The 17,867-nt window shown below is 37.7% G+C and overlaps 1 protein-coding gene across 5 annotated transcripts in view; it reads left to right on the forward strand.

Annotated features, from left to right (window-relative positions):
• The window catches only part of LOC148874123 (oxysterol-binding protein-related protein 1C-like), a 59,593-nt gene that overhangs the window by 40,806 nt on the left and 920 nt on the right, over positions 1-17,867 (forward strand). For 3 of the 5 annotated variants that reach the window (XM_088963838.1, XM_088963836.1, XM_088963839.1), the window contains exons 6-7: positions 2,474-2,641; positions 2,724-2,864. In XM_088963838.1, the coding sequence (XP_088819964.1) occupies positions 2,474-2,641; positions 2,724-2,864 (309 nt within the window). The remainder of the gene's footprint in view (positions 1-2,473; positions 2,642-2,723; positions 2,865-17,867) is intronic. The other 2 variants (XM_088963840.1, XM_088963837.1) reach the window with 1 other exon arrangement.

Below are 17,867 nucleotides of genomic sequence, written 5' to 3' on the forward strand. Positions count from 1 at the left end.
AACTTTTAGTCGAGCGAAACTCAATTCCTATAAATTTTTCGTTCTGGCATTAATTTCTACAAGCACACCTCCCAAGCTTCCGATAAGCTCAAACATCTCCTCTGTTCACAAATGGAAAGGGAGACCACGAACAATAATCCAACTGTTGAACTTCAGATAAGAGGGAGCTGCATTCACCATTGGCCACAAACGAGAAATTGAAACCCATTTACCAAAGACGCAGACTTCTTCCAGCTTCGTCCAGGCCTTTACTGCTTCTTCTGAAGGGGCGAAGCCTATGGCTTTGTTCGCATCAACAGGTTTTAGGCTAACTCAAGGACATGGAAGTGTGCAGTGAACCCTAGCTCTACTTCCTTCCAGCTCAAGTCCTCTTGTTTAGTGCACACGAAGGCTGTTTTCCAACTGCCAAAGGGGCCGGTTTGGTGAACAACGGAAATATGAACTGAACCTCCCGTCGCCATTACTCTGCTTTTTTTCTCCAGTTGTGGAAAAGATTTTGGTGAAAGGACAGAAAAGTTTTGGCTTAACTTCCTGGGTGAAGCACTTGTTAAAACCTGAAGAAAAGACTTCCAACTGCTTTTGTTTGCTTCTTCAGGAAGGCAGATGTTGCACATTTTATCTGTAACCTCCCATCGGCTTACCTTGATGAACCTTCCCCATCTGTGTTCATTAACTTGGGCCGGTAGCACCTTTTTCCACCTGTTTCCAAGAATCTATCTTTTTTCCTCATTCATCTATTATCTTAAATAGGGAATCTGCTAACCAGGACACAGTTAATCTCGACTAGGCTCATCCTCTTTCTGTTATCGCTAACTCATCGAAGTTTTTGTTGGGATAAGGATCAAACTCGAATGACTTAGATCCTAATGCTATCAGACATCTCGCCATGAGTTTTCTTATTGCCGAATTACTACAGTGTAGTTCTTCTACATCCACCTCTCATAGGTAGGGTCATCCTCCGCAAGGTACTTAGTCCCAATGATGTACCCCCATATGGATCTTTATGGACTGGGACCATGCCAAAAAATTGGTTCCGTGCAACTCCACTGAGGTTGCTGCACCCAACAGTTCTCCATAGACCCTCTTGGACCAAACCCGGAATTTGTGGGTGTTTCATCTCACCTCAAGTTTGCTTATCCCTATAAACCAGGGACTTAAATTCTTAATCCCTATAAAAAAAGGTTTTATAAAAGTAATTTAATAAAAGTGCTTTCAAAGGGTATATTTTGAAAATTTAAAAGAAAATGAAGGACAAAATAGTCACAAATGCTTATTTAAGTTCTTGTTAGAAAAAAAGACTACCAAACGCCCAATATAAAATAAGTGTTTATTTTAAAAGATAAGCACTTGAAAAAGTTGGGTGCCAAATGCAAATAAGTGCTGGTTCGAATAAGCACTTGTTTTTAAGCACTTATTCTTAACTTAAGCACTCCCAAACATGGCCTAAGGCCCATTAACAAAAGGAGACAACTACAAATAAATATAAGCAATTAAAGAAAGATTAGGGCCCATTCAGCCCAGCCCCTATACAGACAATAATCTAGGAAAAACTCTTGACTCGAGACAAGTTGCAAGAGTGTGGTCATGCTAGTGGGTAGTTAGTAACTTGGGGTTTAAAGTATAATGTACACTCGTTAAAGCCTTTTTTCTGATAACACAACCACATCATGTTGCACAAAACCTCATGGAGTGTGGTGTGGTTCAAGCCATATGGTTTCGATCACAACTCACTCACTTCGCTCGTTGAATGCTCCAACAGAACACCACCCCTTTTTCTAGTACTCTTCTCTCGCCATTCTTGATACAAGATATAGTTCATCAAACCTTTGATTCCTAATCCTAAAGTATAATTAAATGCAACTAAAATCACAAAACCATTCTTTATATATATTTTGGGACCTTGACATGAATTTTCCTGGGCTTGCCTCAAGGAGATTGGTATAGAGTGGATGGCTGATCTCATTGAAATAGGAATTCAAGATGCTTAACGTCACATTAACCACATGGAGTAATGCAATTAGGAGAGAAATATAGTGATTGGAAGTTTCACATTCTTGAATTGTTGATTGCTTGAATATTTTTGCATGTTTGATTTCATTTCCGCATTTCAATTTGAATATGTTTTTTATATTATATTTATGTATTTTAATTTGAACTAATAGGCGTTCTAAAATATTTAGTTTCTTTTAAAACTTAAGTTTGTATTTTTTTTTATTTAGTATTATTTTCAATTTTATTTTGATTCTTTTGATTTTTTTTTTAATTTTGTGCCTTCAAAAAGGTGTGTGCCTTGGGTGCAAAAACCCCTTGATTTTTTTTTTCACCTTGCACTTTTAAAACACTAGGATTTAGTAGTGTCTCTTCTGTAATTTAATGCATTCAGGATAGAATCTTTTCTTCCACACTTGTTTTCCTTATAAAGTTTCATGTTACTTCAAATCAAATAGTTACAATTGATTTTCCTTTATCACAGGTAAGTCATCATCCCATGATTATCGCATGCCATTGCGAGGGCAATGGTTGGAAATTTTGGGGAGACAGCAATCTCAAGAGCAAATTTTGGGGTCGTTCTATTCAGCTTGATCCTGTTGGCATTATAACTCTTGAGTTTGATGATGGAGAAGTTTTTCAGTGGAGCAAGGTATAAATACTAGTCCATTTGAAATCATTGAATTTCATTCCTAATAAGGTACCATGTGAAAAGGGGAATCCTGTCCCATCAGGTAACAACATCCATTTACAACCTTATATTGGGAAAAATTTATTGTGATCACTATGGTACAATGCGCATACAAGGGAATCGTGAATATTCATGCAAGCTAAAATTCAAAGAGCAGTCAATCATAGATAGAAATCCTCATCAGGTGACATATCTCATCTCTTTGCAACCCTTATTTGAACATAGATATTAAACATTTTACTTCCAATATTCATCTAGGAAGTGTATTTACCTCTTCCTACTTAATGTTATTATTGTAATAATGCTAATAGAATACTGTACATTGTCAATTTTATCATCTCCTTGGTTGCTTGGGTCAAGATTTATGTGAGAGATTTAAATTGTCTTTCTATGTTCTCCAGCTTAACCTGAGCTGTTTGCAAGTTGACAAAGTGATAAGTATATATGATCTTGGGTTTTCTTGGTAAATTTCATTTGATCCTGAATAATGGATTAAGGTGTAACATCATGTCTAGCTTCATCTGAAGAATTGATGTTTTCATTATATGTATTATGTCCTACTGTCATTTTCTTCATACTGTAAATGGTAAATCATGTCGCTCATAAATAAGATAGAGAGTAGGCTGGTCAACCATGTGCCATCTAGAGGTGCCTTACACATTCTACTTTATGTATTGAATGTTTCTTTCAATGATGTGTAATGTTTCTAGAATTAGAAAAGGTTCAGTTTTTCGTTGGACAATGTTTTGGTGTCTTGTGGTTACAACTGAACTGAAATGCCACTTACCTAAGCTGGAGTTCTTCACCAATTGCCTTGTATGCTTGAATTTTATTGAATAGTTATAAGGAAGAAGATTTATTTCAACATGTACATATAACATAAACACATGCATTTAAAAATATATGCATCAAAAAAATATAATCACCACATATGCAATTGAAGCATTGGTATATGTCCATTTGAAAAGGAACAAAAGCTTAAGACAAGTGTTCATAACTATCACAACTTGAAAGAATCACATGGGGCCTAGGGTAGGTCAATTGTCACTGGAGATGATTTTCTGCTTACACAAGCATCACTAAATAATAGAGGTGAACCATATGGGGCCTATATACCTAGCAAGGCTGATGCTCTAACTAGAGAAATGGCTTTTACTTTGGGATATACCATGCCATGGGGTTCCTTGTAGTTGTTTTGACCTTTTGTATATAATGAATGACTGCAACCAGGTCTCAGTTGGAGGTTTTTGTCTCCTCCTGTTACCAGTATCTTTGTTGTGTTTGACTGCTTTCTTGTAATATTAATAGAATTTCTGTTTCTGTTGCTTATGAAAATATGGTAGATTTCACAAAGGTCTATGGTGGTTTTAAGAATTATTTAGGACTGGGTGAATAGGGATGCAATAACCCCTTTGTCTTCCTTTAGGACAAGTCTTATGGATCAAAGGGAAGGAAGAATGAAGGGATACTGTAGGAAAATAGGTCTGGGCAAGGAAAAAATTTGAGAAAGAAGAATCTCCAGACAAGATTCTTTAGGTAAACATGAAATATGCAAGAGGAATAGCAAGTTGCAAGAAATCATGCAAGAATGAAAAGAATCAACATTGAAGGAAAGAATTATTCAAAGATTAATCCAATAATTAACAAAGAATGTAGAGGCTAGATTCGAATGCAAGAATTAAAAGAACAAGGTTAGATCTTACCTGATTAAGAGAGACAAGAATAAAAAAAAAAAAGAAAATCCTTCAAGAAAACCAGTTTTTGAATCTGATATGTCAGTTCTATATTCTATAAGTTTGCCAGTGTTGTTCATGTTGAAGTTAGGAAGGTGGGGAAGATGGAGGGGAAGACGAAGGTTCTTCAAGCGAGATTAGTTAGAAGATTCATTGGAAGTGATTTGGACGCAGATAAGGGTTGAACCTTGGGCAACTATGGAATGGGGAAAGGAAAGGGTGATTAGAGTAAGAAGACTTAATCGTGGTCTATTCCTGTTCATATTTCACGTAAGGGAGGGGTGGATTGGGTCCTGGAAGCTGAGAAGTTGAAGCAAAGAGAACTCCATCTTCGTCTAGGGCATTGGTTCCCAGTGGAAGGGGTGATCTGTGAAATGGCGAAATGAAGTGCAATTTGGTTAGGGGTGGTTGGCATTCCTTTACACACTTTGAGTATTCTGACCTTTTAGGAGATTGGGGATTGCTGTGGGAGATTCTTTGCCTTTGACAATAGAAATGTAATGTGGGATAAATTGGATATGATGAGAATCCTCGTGGAGGTGGAAGATGTTTCTTGTATTCTAGGTTTTTTGAGACTTTGGTTTTCAAGGGAATATTAGAGTAATTTTGGAAGGAGAGAATGGGACATTTCGCAAGGTCAGATTAAATGCTGCAAGTGGTTAAGGAGGGGCGGATAATTTGTGGCCTGAGAATGGTGGGGAGTGTTTGAAAGATGTGCAGAGGAGGTTTGGAAGATGATCAATTGTCTGGAGGTGGAAGACAAAGGTCTAAAAATTTTGAAGGGCAGAGAGGTAAACTTGGAAGGAGAATTGAGGGTAGAAAAGTTAGGAGAAAGTCACGTGGAGACGGGTGACCTAGAGAGTAGAGAAGCCCAAGAGTCTATTAACGACTAGCGAGGCTTTGATGAGAGAAGGGGATCAAGTTATTAGGTTTAGGGAGGTGAGGAGTTTGAGTGGGGATCGCTTCAATAAATGAGAATCTAAAGAGGTAAAAAGGGGTAATTGGAGGAAGAGGATTGGATTTTAAGAGGGAGGGTGGTGATTGCAAATGATGGGAGTGGGGAAGTTAAGGGGAATTGCTTGAAGATCAATTGGGTTTGGGTCCTTTGAGGTTTGACAACGGAAAGAAGACGCTAGTAGTAAGGAGGGGGGTGAAGATGAAGGGTGAACACGATTTTTCAAGGGGGAAAGGTGGTGTTTAGGAGGAGACTGAGGGTTTAGATCAAGTTGTGGGGCACTTGTGGCCTTCCAAGTACTCTCAGGGTTCAATGTTGTTGTACATGTTTGTTTTCCTTCTTTCTTTTAATGATATTATTTACCTGTTCTCAAAAAAAAAGTGAGAAGTTGTGTCACCTATGACTACTGGCCTTGAAAAGGTACAGGAACCATGTATATCTACTTTTATTTCATGCTCGACTGTTGATCACTTTGCTTAGATTAACATTGTAAACAATTTTAGTGGGGTGGAAATCTGTGGGGAGATAACCTCAGGCATAGCTGAGATTTCTGTTCCGGAGGTGGCTTTGAATACTCCAGGTTGAGGTGATGATGTAGCAGTGCTCAATGGAGAGGGTAGTTTTGATACAGGGGGAAAATTTTGACTCTGAACCAATTACTAAAGTTGTGGGAATGGTTGGTATTGATTTTGGTCGAAGAAAGCATGAGACATCGACAGGTGTTTCTGGTGTTGATGCTGTGACTGTGAAGAAGACAAATAGCTTGAATAAATCACATATTATTCATGGAACAAAGGTCTTTCCTCGACTTAACGATGGTCTTGTAGGGACAGGCCCTAGTAACAAATATAAGAGGGTTTGCAAAAGAAAAGGGGTAAAAGGTGTGGCTAAAAATAATTAAGTTGTTGGTAAGAGTGTAGATTCAGGAGAAAATAAGTTTGGTTTGGTTGGTTTGGTTGGTGAGGAAGGAATAGAAGCTGTTAGGGAGATTTCGGAGATTTTGGAGGAAGTGAGTGGAACTGGATTTATTAGTTGATAAGGAGGTTCTATTTGGTAAATTGTTAGGTTGTTTCTTTTTAGGAGGTGAGGGGTTTGCTAGTAGAGCTTTGCTGGAATAGGAGAACAGTAGAAGGAAGGAAAATGATTCAGCTGACCTTAAAAGTTGCTGTGATGACAAACTTGAGAACGTGGAGGAGTAAGATTTAAAGCAGAGTTGTTGGGGAAGGGGATTTTTTAAGTCTCCTTTTCAAGGGGGAATAGGAGATCATAAGTTGAGGTGATTTTTGTTTTAGGGTCTTGTTGTGAGGCTGTGGTTCAGCCGGTGTTGTTTCGTGGGGTTTTCTTTCTTCTTTCAGGTGATGTCTTATTATCACCTTTCTCATGTACTTTCTTTTTCCTTCATAATGGATTTTTACTTTATTTTTCCAAAAAATAAAAATAAATTGGTCAGTGCAACTTTTAATGATCTAAGACTTATTTGTAGAAAAGAGGGTTGAGCAGACTACAAAAACACTTCTCTATTTTTATTACAACTCTACCAAAAACCATTTAACTCTCATAACGAAGGCTGCATTTGGCATTCTTTCAGGGACTTAATTTTGATGAATCTTGTGATTTTAAAATCATTTTAAAGTTAAGATGTACAAAAATTGCTGGGACCATTTTTTTGGGCTCAAAACTCATTCTAAGAATTGATTCATTGGGGCAGTATTTTGGTCTATGAGGAATAGTCTGAAAGAGAAATGACAAAACTACAATTCAATAGAATGTCATGTTTTTTTTTTTTCCTTTTATATATATTTTTGAAGGTGATGGTATTGTATTGATCACAAAAAAATGAGGTATCCTCCATGTACATTGAGTTGCCATACATAAACCTACTACAGCAATAAAACAATGTCATTTTAGGAGGACCCTACTCACTAAATCTGATCAAGACAAAAACCTTTTTTTCCAATGAATTAAAACTAATAAGTTGACAACTAAAATGAAAATACAAATAGCTGAAATTCTAGGAGATTGATCCAATGGTCAAAATAGGCAGAAATTATGAAAATGACTCTGGAACCCAAAAATGGAGAATCAGATTCCTATGTCATGGTTGAGAGAAATTTTGAGGAGATAAAGGGGCTATGAAGATAGTTGTGAGAAACCTGTTGGGGTTTCCTCTAGATCATCAAGCACAAAGGAGATAAAGGGGCTGTTTTGATGTATGGGTAAAAGTTAGGCATGGGAGGCTTCATATGCATTGTCTCCTTTAGCTGACTATGAAGGAAAACATTCTTCACATCTAGCTAGTAAATGGGCCAAGAGTAAACATCAAATAGAGCCCAAGAGAATACAGACTATAGTGATCTTGGAAACTAGGGCAAATATCTTTTCATAGTCAATACAATATTACTGTTGGTAAATTGCTAAAACCTCCCCTGAAGTTTCTAGTTGTTGAAACCTCCTCTAAAGTTTGGCAATTGCAATCACCTCCCCTGAACTTTTTGACATAGTTGCATTTAATTCCCCTTTGTTAGAATCTTCTAAAAAGTGGCATGAAAATGTCCAAAATACCCATGTAGTTACTTTTAACCAAATTGTTTATTTTTCCAAATTTTCTCCTCATATGAATCGCTAGCCCAAACCCTCCAATCTTTTTTGTGAAATTACCTCATTTTCCAAATTTGTCCTTCATATCAATCGTTGAAAGGCAAAGCTACAACTTTAAAATCTCCATTTTTTGTTGTTTATAAAATTTGTATTATTTTTTGGTAGAAACCATCCTCAATAATAATTGCATGAGTGTTATTAGTGTAGGGGTATTTCTGTCTTTATACTTACGTTGAGGTTGCTGATCTGTAATATTATATTAGAACTAGTGTCCCTCACTTAAATAAGGGCACATGTGTCTTTTGCATTCTATTAATAATATAAAAACATGTCTAGCCGAATGGGGGAGTGACTTTTACCCTAATTCGAACCAGACTTTTCTTCTCTCTTTTTCTCCTCCTTTCTCTCTCTCTTTCTTCCCTCTTTCTTCCTCTTTCTTCTTGATTGTTATCAGACTAACATAACTCAAAGGCAGGCCAAATTATAACATGGTATCAGAGCTCAACTAAGCAACTCGGATCTGCCCAGATTTCTGTTCTCTACGCACTCAATCTAGGGTTTTCCCTTGATTTTTCCGCCATCGATTGGAGATAAGGGAAAGGGCTGAAAAGGAGTGGTCGCCCTCTTTCCTTAGAGGTTTCAATGCCTCCAGATGTGTCTTGTGTGGTCGGTTGCTGTGGTTTCTAAGAAGCCCTCCCCTAATCGATGAAGAGAAGAGGGCTGATTCATTTGGTGCAGTAGGTGTCTTGTGTGGAATGATTTTTTTCTCGTGTGGTTTGTCCTTCAAGTGATGAGGTAAGAGATTTCTGTGCATATTTTCTGTTATGAATCAAATAGGAATTATGTTTGAGATCGTATGATGGAATTTCAGACTGTAGTGTGCTAGGGTTTATGTTGTTTTTTGTGTGATTCGAAGGAGTGGTGCTCATATAGTGGTGAGATTTCAGGTAGTTGTAGGGTAGGGTTTGTGGTGTAAAGATTGCAGTCTTCAGCAATAACATGTGCTGAAACCAGTGTGATCCAACAATGTGTAGTGTGCCAAATTCAATGATTCAGTGATAACAAAATTCAGCAATGGGAGATAACAGTGATAGCAATTCTAATGTGATGATACCTACTGACTACCTGAATGTTCAAATGACCTCCATTAAACTGAATGGAGAGAATTATGTACCTTGGGCTAAATTTGTAGAAGTTTTTCTGAAGGCAAAGAAGGTGAAACACATAATGGAGGAGAAACCCTCCACTGATTCTCATGAGTATGAAGACTGGGAACAAGAGGATGCACAGATTATCACATGGTTATAGAATAGTATGGAACCCAAGATTAGTGTAAATTTCATGTTTCTTGACACTGCCAAAGATGTGTGGGACCATGCTAAGAAGTTGTATTCTGGTCAAGACAATACAACCAGAGTATATCAGTTGTATCAGGAATAATTTAATCTGCAACAAGGCAATCGGAGTCTTGAGGAGTACTATGCTAGCGTGAGAAACATCCGTAATGAGTTGAATGTTCAGCACCCTCTCACTTCTGATGTCAAGATTCAGCAACAACAGAGAGAACAACTTGACGTGACTCGATTTTTGGTGGGGTTGAAATCTGAGTATGAACCAGTACGTGCTCAGATACTAGGAGGGTCAACTCTCCCTTCTTTAGAAGAGGTGTTTGCTCGATTTCGGAGGACTTCTATTGGATCTACTGAGAACTCTAATGTCTCAGATAGATCAGCCTTTGCAGTGTTAAGGGGTCGTGGTGTTAGAGGTGGAGCTCAAGGAGCTCAATTTGACCGTGGTGGTAGCAGTCGTCCGATATATGGCCAAAGTGGTGGTGGTGGACCTACATATAACTGTGGTGGTGGTCGTACTGGAGGTAGAGATTCAGGGGGAGCCCGTGGTAGAGGACGTGGCTCAGGTCCGAGGAGGTGTACTCATTGTGGTATGGATGGACATACCATTAATTATTGCTATGACTTGCATGGTCCACCCTCAACCTGGGCCAATCATGCCATGACTAGTGACACCAGTTCTAGTTCTAGACAGGAGAATCGTTCAACTGATCAGATGCCTCTTACATCCACAGATGGTTCCGGGAAGGAGATAGTGAGTGTTCCACGTGATGAGTATGAGAGGTTTGTCCAATCCACATCAGCAGAACACGGCTACCTTCGCAAACTCAGGTATGGCTTGCTTGGCATCCACACCCAATCCCTAGATTATTGACTCCGGAGCCTCCGATCACATGACTGGAACTCCAGGTGTGTTTTCTTCCCTCTCTCATTGCTCAACATCACAATCTGTTACCCTTGCTAATGGTTCCACATCCTCCATTTGTGGTGTTGGTAATGTTGACCTGGACCCTGTATCCCTATCCTCAGTTTTGTATGTCCCTAAATTTCCGTTTAACCTTATGTCTGTTAGTAAGTTGACCAAGTCACTTAATTATTCCATTACCTTTTACCCTTCTATGTGTGTTTTTCAGGATCTCAAGACGGGGATGAAGATTGATGGAGGGCATGAAGCTGGTGGATTGTATTATCTTGACGGTGGTGGAAGAACATCAACAGTTCTCCAGTCATCTCTCTCTCCTCTCTAATGGCACTGTCGATTTGTCAACCTTTGTTGAAAGTTCTAAAATCTTTGGTTCCTTCGTTGAGTCAACTTTTTGTTTTAGATTGTGAGTCATGTCAGTTTGGGAAACACAATCATGTTTCCTTTAGTTCTAGGGTTGATAACCGTGTATCGAGTCATTTTTCTTTAATTCACTCGGATGTTTGGGGTCCTTATAAAGTGATGTCATACAATGGATATAGATATTTTGTCATTTTTGTTGATGATTTTTCAAGGATGATGTGACTCTATTTAATGAATGAAAGAAGTGAATTGTTTACCATCTTCCAGAAATTTTATGCTGAGATTCGCAATCAATTTGATGTTCACATTAAAATTTTTCGTTCTGATAATGGCCGTGAATATTTATCTTCATTATTTCAAGAATACTTGGACCAACATGGCATTATACATGAGACCTCATGTACCTACACCCCACAACAAAATGGAGTGGCTGAGAGAAAGAATCGTCATCTCTTGGAAACAACACAAACCATCATGCATCACATGAATGTTCCCAAACCCTTTTGGAGTGATGCGGTGCTTACTTCTTGCTTCTTGATTAATCGGATGCCCACATCTATCCTTGATTGTCATTCCCCATTTACTACCTTGTTTCCCACCTTGTCTCCGTTTCCTCTTTCTCTTCAGGTATTTGGGTGTCTGCTTCGTCCATAATCTGGGCCCCGGGAATGACAAGTTAGATGCACGATCCCTTAAGTGCATCTTCTTTGGCTATTCTCGGACCCAGAAAAGGTATAAGTGTTACCATCCTAGTTCTCGACGTTCCTTTGTGTGTGCTGATGTTACCTTCTTTGAGTCTACTCTGTTTTTCTTGGGGTCCGGTGATGCTTCTTCCTCATCACCTTCCCCTTGTTCCAGCCGTGACCAAGTCCTTGCCTCCAGTGCCACCACCTGTTGAACGCCCACCTATCCGTCAAGTGTATACACATCGCCCACGTGTACTGGCTGCTACTCCTCCGGCTCCATCACCGTCGACAGATCCGGCAATTGTCTCCACACCAGCCCCGAACCCAGTATCTGATCTTGATCTTCCCATTGCCTTGCGGAAAGGTAAACGCACTTGCACCCTTCATCCTATTTCTAATCATGTTTCACTCACTCACCTTTCCACTTCTCATTGCTAGTTTATTTCTTTGTTGTCCTCAGTTGTTCCTAAGGATGTCCAGGAAGCCCTTGCCCCTCCAGGGTGGTGCCGTGCAATGGAAGAAGAGCTCTCAGCTCTACTTCATAATCATACTTGGGACCTCACCACTCTTCCTCCTAGGAAGCAGGCTATCGGTTGTAAGTGGGTTTATACTGTTAAGTATTTTCCTGATGGTAGTGTTGAATGCTTAAAAGCTCGATTGGTTGCAAAATGGTACTCCCAAACCTATGGTATTGACTACACAAAGACCTTCTCCCCAGTTGCTAAGATAGGGTCAGTTCGTGTTGTGATCTCTCTTGCTACTATGTATGATTGGCCCCTATATCAGCTTGATATCAAGAATGCCTTTTTGCATGGTGATTTGCTCGAGGAGGTCTACATGGAGCAACCACCAGGGTTTGTTGCTCAGGGGGGGGGATGGTAAGGTATGCAGACTAAAGAAGGCTATATATGGGCTTAAACAGTCTTCTCGAGCATGGTTTGGTAGGTTCAGTGAGGTGGTAAAGAAATTTGGTATGAAACAATGCCAAGTTGATCATTTTGTCTTCAGTCATGACTCTCCGGTAGGAAAAATACTATTGGTGGTGTATATAGATGATATTGTTATTACCAGGAATGATAAAATGGGCATTGACAGGTTGAAGACTTTTCTATAGGAACATTTTCAAACAAAGGACCTTGGTAAATTGAAATATTTCTTGGGGATAGAAGTAGCAAGGTCTAAGCACGGTATTAATTTGTGTCAGAGGAAATATGTGCTTGATTTGCTGGAGGAAACAGGTTTGTTAGGTGCTAAACTAGCTGAAACACTTATGGAAACAAATACTAAGATGAGCAATGATATGGGTGAAGTGTTTGAAGACCCTGGCAGATACTGACGACTTGTAGGTAAACTAAACTACCTAACCATTACTCAGCCAGATATTTCATTTGCGGTTAGTGTGGTAAGCCAGTTCATGCAAAAACCTATGGTTCCTCATTGGAATGCGGTTCTAAGAATTGTGAATTATTTGAAAGGGCCCCTAGTCGTGGTTTGATATACAAAAGTGGTGGAACACTTGAAATAGAAGGGTATACTAATGCTGACTGGGCTGATTCTATGTCTGATAGGTGGTCTACTACAGGTTATTGCACTTTTCTAGGGGGTAATCTGGTGACATAGAAAAGTAAGAAGCAGACAGTCGTGGCAAGAAGCAGTGCAAAGGCAGAATATAGAGCTATGGCACATACTGCTTGTGAATTAGTGTGGCTAAGGAACCTTCTACAGGAGATAGGATACAATATTAATACTCCAATGAAGCTCTATTGTGACAATCAGGCTACAGTTCATATTTCTTCTAACCCGGTGTTTCATGAAAGAACCAAGAACATAGAGGTTGATTGTCACTTTGTGAGAAAGAAGGTGTTGAATGGAGTGATAGACACTGCATACGTTAATACAGGGAACCAGTTGGGATTATATGATATATACTCACCAGCTTGAGGGGGAGTGTTAGTGTAGGGGTATTTCTGTCTTTATACTTATGTTGATGTTGTTGATCTGTAATATTATATTAGAACTAGTGTCCCTCACTTAAATAAGGGCACATGTGTCTTTTCCATTCTATTAATAATATAAAAACATGTCTAGCCGAATGAGGGAGTGACTTTTTCCCTAATTCGAACCAGACTTTTCTTCTCTCTTTTTCTCCTCCTTTCTCTCCCTCTTTCTTCCTCTTTCTTCTTGACTGTTATCAGACTAACAGAACTCAAAGGCAGGCCGAATTATAACAAGTGTTTTGGATATTTTTGTGCCTCCTTTTAGAAGATTCTAACAGAGGTGGTCTACTTACAATTGTTTCAGCAACAGTTAAAATCTCCATGGGAGGTTTCAATACGAGCTTTGTATTGATCTAGGGAACCATCAACCTTCAATTTGATAGTATAAACCCAACGACTCCCAATAATAGAAGCATTTGAGGGTATAAGCACAATGTACCCAGTGGTATTCTCATGTAAAGTAGGAATTTCTGCATCCATTGCTTCTTTCTAGTGTGGGCTATTAATGGCTTGCTAATATGATTGAGGAGTTTTTGTGGAGGATAAGACAACAAACAAGGAATTATGGTTTGAAGGAAATCCATAACAGTCAAGTGGTTTAGAAATACGAGTAGAGTGACAAAGAGAAGTAATAGAAACAAAAATAGAATCTGAAGGGGGGTGTCTGAAGAAGGAATATCACTTACAAGAGCAATGGTAGAGTGATGGTCTAAAATAGGAAGAAGGGGGATCATAGGCATAGGATCTAGGGCATTTATCCATTTTTGAGAGAAGAGGAAATCCTTTACACCAGTTGGAGGAAAGACATCATGTGAATCAAAGTTTTGCAAAAAGTAGAAATAGATGGTGCAAACAATCTAGTTACTCTAATAAATAAGGATATATGCTCAAGGAAAATAACATTGCGAAAAGCACGAATACAGACTGTGCAGATAGCTTAGAACATTTTCGAGAAGGAAGATTTATAAAACAAAGACATCCAAAAACATGAAGATTAGATAAGTCCGGAGGATGACTAAACATTTTTTTTTAAAGAGAGACATATTAGCAAGAACAGAAGAGGGGATATAATTGATCAAAACACAATTGTAGTAGCTGCCTCTACCCAAAATGAAAATCAAGCATGAGACTCTTGTAGTAAGGTTCTCACAACACTAAGCACGTGTCCATTCTTATGCTTGGCCACTCCATTTTGTTGAGGTGTATCTGAATAGCTTCATTAAACTTATATTCCACGGCTCTTCAAATAGGACAGAAAATCTCCATTAGTGTATTCTCCCCTTGAATCTGAGTGGAAAATACGCACATGAGATTGAAATCGAACTCATACCATAGCATGAAATAGATGAAATGTTGGAAAAACTTTTGACTTGTGCTAAAGAAAACAAATTCATGTGTACCTGGTACAGTATCAATGAACAAAACAAAATACTTGTATCCAAGCTGAGAAGCAACATATGAGATTGAAACAAGAAACACATGATGTATCAAAGGTATGTGACTCATACCACATATGCACACGAGATTGAAGTTGAACTCATACCATAGCGTGAAATAGATGAAATGTTGGAAAAACTTTTGACTTGTGCTGAAGAAAACAAATCCATGTATACCTGGTGCAGTATCAATTGACAAAACAAAATACTTGTATCCAAGCTGAGAAGCAATAGATGAGATTAAACAACAAGAAACACATGACGTATCAAAGGTATGTGGAGTGTCTTGATGTATTTTAATACTATAGTCCCTATTGAATTGATGGTAAACCTTCTTCAAATAGGCATACATCTCATAAGTTGTTTGCATTCTTCTCATGGGTACAACAATATGGGACACTATCAAACTAAGAATCCAGGAGTATTTTTCCATTATCTAGCTTCTATTGCGAAAAAGGCCTTGGCATTGGTTTCATCAGGTTTAGTAACCTTCCCATGCAAATAACCTTACAAACCTTTTCCTTCAACAAAGAAATCAAAATGGTAGGGGTGCAACTGTATCGGATCATGGTTGAATTCGGATCACCCCCTATCCGATCTGAGAAGATCCGATCTAATATATATTATGTATTTATAAATATAAATATGTATATAATACACATATATTTGTTATTTATTTATTTATAAATATATATTTTACATTATATTTTTATAATTTTGTTATATTATTTATTTTTTATAAAAAACAAGTATATATATATATATATATATATATAAGTTGGATCGGATCAGATCCGAAGATCCGACTTGCTGATAGGATTCGAATTCAAATTGAGTCCTATCAGATCCGATCGGATCGGATCCGACATGAACATATAAGTTGGATCGGATCAGATCCGAAGATCCGACTTGCTGATAGGATTCGAATTCAAATTGAATCCTATCAGATCCGATCGGATCGGATCCAACATGAACAGTATCGGATCGGATTCGAATGTGATCCAATCCATTTGCATCCCTACAAAATGGAACTTCCTCATGCTATAATTAGTTCCATCAAATTTCACCGGAATAATGTCAACCTTCCCAACCTTTCCAGATAATAATCACAGTCCAAAACAAAATAACAGCACTGAAACTGATGCTAAAATGAGAGAAGACACGTGATCAACCAGCCAAACTTGATCAAGAATCAGTCCAACACTGAAGGGGGTATCACACCACTAAAAGAAACTGGATTTCTCAAAAGAAAACCCTTAACAGCAAATCTAGAAGGATGACAATCCAGAAAAAGAATGTTACAGGACTGTCAAAACCCTTCTATGAACATATCAAAACTTTGATCAGACCAAACTGGTAATAAGTGAAGGCTAAGGTGACACTAACTCCAGAATCTTAGGTTGATCGGATCATCTAAGAAATCAATGAAACACTAACCTGTTAGGCATCTTTTCCGAGAAAATTGTACCTGCTTTGGCTGATCAAAACAACCTTCAGAAAAAGCCTCAAACAAAAGTTGATGACAGTCCAAAAACTCCTTGAACAACCCTTCAACATTCAATCTTTCAAATAGGATCAATAGCTGGTATAATTGACCTGCTCTGATACCATGTTATTCTACTGGTTCGAACAAGAGAGCATAAGAATTCAGGGGTGTCAATGGAAAAAGGGGTGAGCATTCGGTTTATTAGGTTCGGTTTTTAACAAAATTTTAAAACCGAACTGAAAAAATAAAAACCGAACCGAAAAATTTTAGAAAAACTGAAATAACCTAAACCAAAAATTTCGGTTCAGTTTTAGGTTAAAACCGAATTTTAATAATATATTCTATACTATATATTATAACATATATATATTATATTATAAAATCAAATTTCATTATATTAATACATTAATATATAAATATATAAATATATAATATATTATATGTTGCATATTATATTATATATTACATATTATATACTAAAGTGTAGTTTATTCGGTTAACTGAATTTGTAATTCTAAAAACCAAATTAACTGAACTGAATTAACCAAAAACCGAACAAACTAAAACCGAAATTTTCGGTTTGGTTTTTCAGTTTTATATTTATTAATGATATGTATAATTACAATAAAGCCCTTACAGGGCTGAAACTTGAAAGATGAGAAAAAGAAATAAAAGAATATATTTAATAGTACAACAAGGACTATTGTATTACAATACATCTGGACTTTTCACATGTGGAAGATGCAAGGTTTACATGTGAAATATCTCAAGCTATTTATTTGTTCTCTTTTCTAGTTTGACAGTCGCTTGAAAATTTTTTGATGTGGTACTAAGATGGAACTGATCCACAGAAAATTTACATTGAGCCTGCAAAAACCCAGATTACCTACTGGCTGATTTTGTGGATTTAAACCCTGGGTGTATTCTTGGCTTCATGTGGATTGGGGATGTAAACCAATTATCCATTGGCTGCAAAATCCAGTTTTCTGGAGTTATGCATTATCTGAATGACACACACAAGGAATCCAAATATATGCTAATTTTTGCAGAATTTATTCTTCTACTTTGTCACGTTTCAAGATTCCATGTTGCACCATCTTTTGAATCAGATGGACTTGGGAACCCTAAAGAATTGGGAGCAACCAATTCCATTCCCAAAGACTGCTTATAAACATACGGTGCAGAGTTGCATCATGGGACCATAGTAGCCTATTACCCTTTGTTTGTCAAAGATATATCATGAATGCTATTAATACAATGTGTAATACATAGTCATGTCAATTTCCAACATAAATTATGTAATGGACAGAACTAATTATAATTTCAATGTTCTAGAACCGTGGCTCTGATCTGTTTGCTTATCTATCAGCATATACTCTGGTTGTCTTTCAGCATGTAATAAGTTTATACTCCAGCTCTCATCAAAATCCCGTTTTTGCTCCATGCGTTGGTCACTTAGCATGTTAGAATTTTTAACTAGCAAAGGACAGTATTTTTTACTTTAAAATGTTGAAAACAACCAAGATGACACACATTTTGATATAATTAATAAAATTTCTGGTTATTGATAAAAAACGAATCAAGATGATGAAATTACCATTAGTCATATCTTGTTTTTGCTATGGTGGGAGGAGGTAGTGGCTGTAGACAGTTGGACCATTG

Source organism: Nelumbo lutea, chromosome 1 (assembly GCF_056320005.1).
Source record: "Nelumbo lutea isolate HS-2025 chromosome 1, American lotus-T2T, whole genome shotgun sequence".
Classification (NCBI taxonomy): Eukaryota; Viridiplantae; Streptophyta; class Magnoliopsida; order Proteales; family Nelumbonaceae; genus Nelumbo; species Nelumbo lutea.